Source organism: Martes martes (genome assembly GCF_963455335.1).
Source record: "Martes martes genome assembly, chromosome: 10".
Classification (NCBI taxonomy): Eukaryota; Metazoa; Chordata; class Mammalia; order Carnivora; family Mustelidae; genus Martes; species Martes martes.
Window position 1 is genome coordinate 97,205,619 of NC_137898.1, and position 4,268 is coordinate 97,209,886.

Below are 4,268 nucleotides of genomic sequence, written 5' to 3' on the forward strand. Positions count from 1 at the left end.
CATAGAGTTGAGGGGCAACCAGCAATGTCTCAGAAAGTGTGTCCTATCCAATTCGTGTTGTCACTTAAGAGAATCCTTCAGATCACTGTATGCTGGTCAGCCTCCATACAGGAAGGATAATAGAATTTTTGTCTGATGACTTCTTTTTCCTCAGTGAAGTCTGATATGAAGTTATCAGCTAAGATATCCATAGTATTAAATTGTAACATGTTCAAAATGACTTGAGTGAATTTCAGTTAATGATACATATCAGTTAGCTTGAATGGATTTGGATGTAAGGAAGGAAGTAAAGAAAAGAAATATATGCATGTAATAGAAATTGAAAAGTTAAGGTTTAAAGAGACCACAGAAAGGTTTTTTTTCCAACTCATCAACTATGAGGATGGGAACAGAGGCCAAGCAAAGGAATTTGATTTGCCAGAAGCCACATAATACAGTCATAGAGAGGACCAGGACCCCGGCTCTTGAATGTTCTCTCTAGCAAAATTTGGAAGAGATCTTAAACTATTCTGCTTTTCTTCATTTGTTTCTTCACCCCTCCAGTAGAAATGGCTCTGAGAAACTAGAGTTCCTTGACTGAATTCACGTTGGTCTCCTTTCCTGTCATCCAAGAACTTCAAATCTTGCTGTTTGTCATTCTCCTGCTGGTTTATATGCTCACCATAACAGGAAACATTGTCATCATTTCCTTAGTATGGACTGATAATCGTCTCCAAACACCAATGTATTTCTTCCTTAGTAATTTGTCATTTTTGGACATTTTGTTCACGACTACTATTACCCCCAAGTTGCTAACTTGTCTCTTAGAAGAGAAAAAAACCATATCTTTTGCTGGCTGCATCACTCAAATTTATTTCTACTTCTTTCTGGGGACAGTGGAGTTTATCCTGCTGGCAGTGATGTCCTTTGACCGCTATGTGGCCATCTGTAACCCCCTGCGCTATACCATCATCATGAACAGCAGGGTCTGCCTCCTGCTGGTTCTAGGCTGCTGGGTAGGAGCCTTCCTCTCAGTACTGTGCCCAACGATTGTGGTGTCCAGATTGCCATACTGCACTGAGGAAATTAGTCATTTCTTCTGTGACATTGCCCCCCTGCTACAGGTGGCCTGCATAGACACTCATTTCATTGAGATGATAAACTTCCTCTTATCCTCCCTTGTCCTTCTGACCTCCCTGGTACTCACCATTGTGTCCTACACCTACATCATCTCTACCATCCTGCGCATCCCCTCAGCCCAAGGCCGTCAGAAGGCCTTTTCCACCTGTGCTTCTCACATCACAGTTGTGTCCATTGCCTATGGGAGCAATGTTTTCATGTACATGAGGCCCAGCCAGAGCCACTCGCTGGAGTTTGACAAAGTGACCGCCGTCCTCACCACAGTGGTGACCCCTCTTCTGAACCCTTTCATTTACAGTTTGAGGAATGAAAAGGTAAAGGAGGTCTTGAGAGAGTCCATTAGCAGGATAGTTCTGCCACATTCCAAGGGAACATGACTCTAACCCATTTCAGGGCATCTAAGCTGTGCTTTCTTCATATGGCATCTCGTGCTATATGAAGAGTGACACCAAAGTGGACTGAACTCTTAGAATCTGTTGGCAGGATGAATAAGCATCAAACACATCATCAGTAGTGAAGCATGCAAAATCAGAAGAAAAAAAAAAGAATTCTATGTCCACTCAGTCCTTAAAATATTTTGCATATCATAAAATGGGATCATGGAAGCACTCCAGACCTTGAGTCATAAGAGCTAATGTTTAGTATTTGTTGAGGTACTGATTTCAGTGGACGTAGATTAGTTATATGACTTCTCTAAGCCTCCTGTTGCCCAACTGTAAAATGATGGCAGGGATTGGCATGTAGATATAATTGAGTAAACCAATATTTGGGGGTGTTTTTGGTTTTTGTTTTTTGTTTTTTAAGATTTTTATTTATTTATTTTGAGAGAGAGAGAGAGAGAGACAGAGTGAGAGAGAGCATGAGAGGGGAGGTCAGAGGGAGAAGCAGACTCCCCATGGAGCTGGGAGCCTGATGTGGGACTCAATCCCAGGACTCCGGGACCACGACCCAAGCCGAAGGCAGTCGCCCAACCAACTGAGCCACCCAGGCGCCCCAACCAATATTTGTTTATGAGTTTTGTGCCAGAGGCCTATGAGGGCAGTGGTTATGGGAACACTTGTAACCCAGCCAGCATGAAAAAGGAATGCCCCATAGAGAATTACAGATATATCTGTCTTTATAACACTTTGTATCCAGTAGAGTCTTAGTTTGATTATATGTTCCCCAAATCCTATTTCAATTTTGATTTTTTTCCTTTGGAACTGCCCACTTTCTAAATTGTATTGTCTTTTGCTCACAGATTCAGACCCTACACCCAAAGAAATCTGTTTGAATTCATTTATCAATCTAATTTACCCAATTGCTCTCACTTACTAGATTTTCTCATACAATTTTGTGATAGTTGAAAATATTGTTATAGGATTTAAGATGGAAGAGTAGAAAAGAGACCCTATATCTGCCTTGTCACTTGAACACAGCTAGATAAATATCAAATCATTCTGAATCCCCCCAGAAATTGACCTGAGGACTGGAAGAACAAACTACACAACTAGAGGGAGAGAAGAGGCCACATCATGGAAGGTAGAAGCTGCAGATATGTACTTTGGGGGGTAAAAGAATCACTAGTGATACATAGGGGAGAGAGTCTTGATCATGGAGAGAGAAGTGAGAGACAGAGACCCAGAGAATTGCAGAAGAAACACTTCCCCAGAAGCACTGACTGGGAAAACAAGAGGGGCTACTTATCATGAGTTTTTACAACCAGTGGAGCTCAAAGTCTGAAGTTTTAGAAGTCCTGCCATGGTCAGTGTGGACTCTTGCAGGTGTAGCTGTGCTCCCATGGAGAAGGAAGACAGAGGCCCAGGAGTGGACTGCATGTTTTCAGGATCCTCTAGGCCCACTGGAGAGATGGTTCCCCTTCTTGGAGTCCCTCTGGGAGAGGTGGCACTACTTCTCAGGGACAAGAGCCAGTGGGTGCCATTGAGCCGCCCCATTTGTTAGCACAGGAGCAGAGACACCTGTTGAGGGCAGCTAACCTGGACGCTGATTCTTGGGGTTTTTTTCCTGCTGCACTTCCCTCTAAACTCCAAGTTTCTGCACGTTTGTGCGACTGACCTTCTAGGACAAATCTGCATCAGACTCAGCATGGTAAGACCCACCCCTAGAGGAGCAGCATGGATCCATGCCATGGCAGATCCCTAAAATTTGGAGTTTTGAAACTCATGCCAGCTGAGTTTCAAAATACAGGTGCACTGAGCTGCCAGGTGGGCAGATGGCCTGAACACAGACAGGATGAAGGCAACAATCTGCAGGACACAAGAGGGCAAATTGTTAGCTCCTCTGTGAGGGCTTCCTGGACAGCATGGGTGCAAACACCCTTCTCTGGGGACAAGAGAGTGGGTTAGCACCATTTTTTTCCCTCCACGCATCAGTGTGGACTATCTTCAGTGAGGAGCACAGTGCCCACAGTGGAGACCTGAGCCACATATGCCAAGCCCCTCCTCCCTACACAGTGCAGGTGCTTCTGTATGAGGGCAAGTGTCCCCCCCACACACACATACCGAGCCTACTGACCGTACACTGGTTGCAAACCTTCAGCTCTAGTGAAAATAAGATCAGGCCTCTTTCAACAAGCAGACCAGAGCTTACCTAGTTAAAACTCACCACACTCTGGGCAAGGTCCGAACACTCCCCACTGCAGGCAAAGAGAAACTCTGCACAGTCTGACCTGAGGGAAAGAGCAGCCAAAGTGCAACCACAGAGTACACACAACATACCTCAGAGACACTTCCTGAATGACCAGGCTCTGGACAGGATAAGACCCCTTCTTAAAGCCATTACTCTCAGCAGCAGGAAACGTAACAGGCAAAAGAAGAAGAAAGAGACCTTCACAAAATTCCAAGATGAAGAAATTCATCCCAAAAGAAAGAAAAAGAAAAGGTCATGGCCAAGGGTCTCATTGAATCAGCTGTAAATAATATGCCTGATCCAGAATTGAAAACAACAATCATGATGATATCAGCTGTGCTTAGGAAAAGCATAGAAGACACCAGGGAGTCTCATACTTCTGAGATAAAAGACCTAAAAACTAGTCAGACCAAAATAAAAAAATGCTATAACTGAGATGCAAAACTGACTAAATATAATGACCACAGCATGGAAGAAGTAGAGAAATGAGTCAATTATATGAAGATAAAATTATGGAAAAT

The 4,268-nt window shown here is 43.8% G+C and overlaps 1 protein-coding gene across 1 annotated transcript; it reads left to right on the plus strand.

Moving 5' to 3' along the window:
• Positions 1-548: 548 nt before the first annotated feature.
• LOC308350522 (olfactory receptor 6M1-like) lies at positions 549-1,496 on the plus strand (the record flags this gene model as incomplete). The annotated part of the gene is given in 2 exon segments (XM_080815859.1): positions 549-563; positions 567-1,496. Coding segments are annotated over 2 exon segments (945 nt in total).
• Between the last annotated feature and the right edge of the window lie 2,772 nt (positions 1,497-4,268).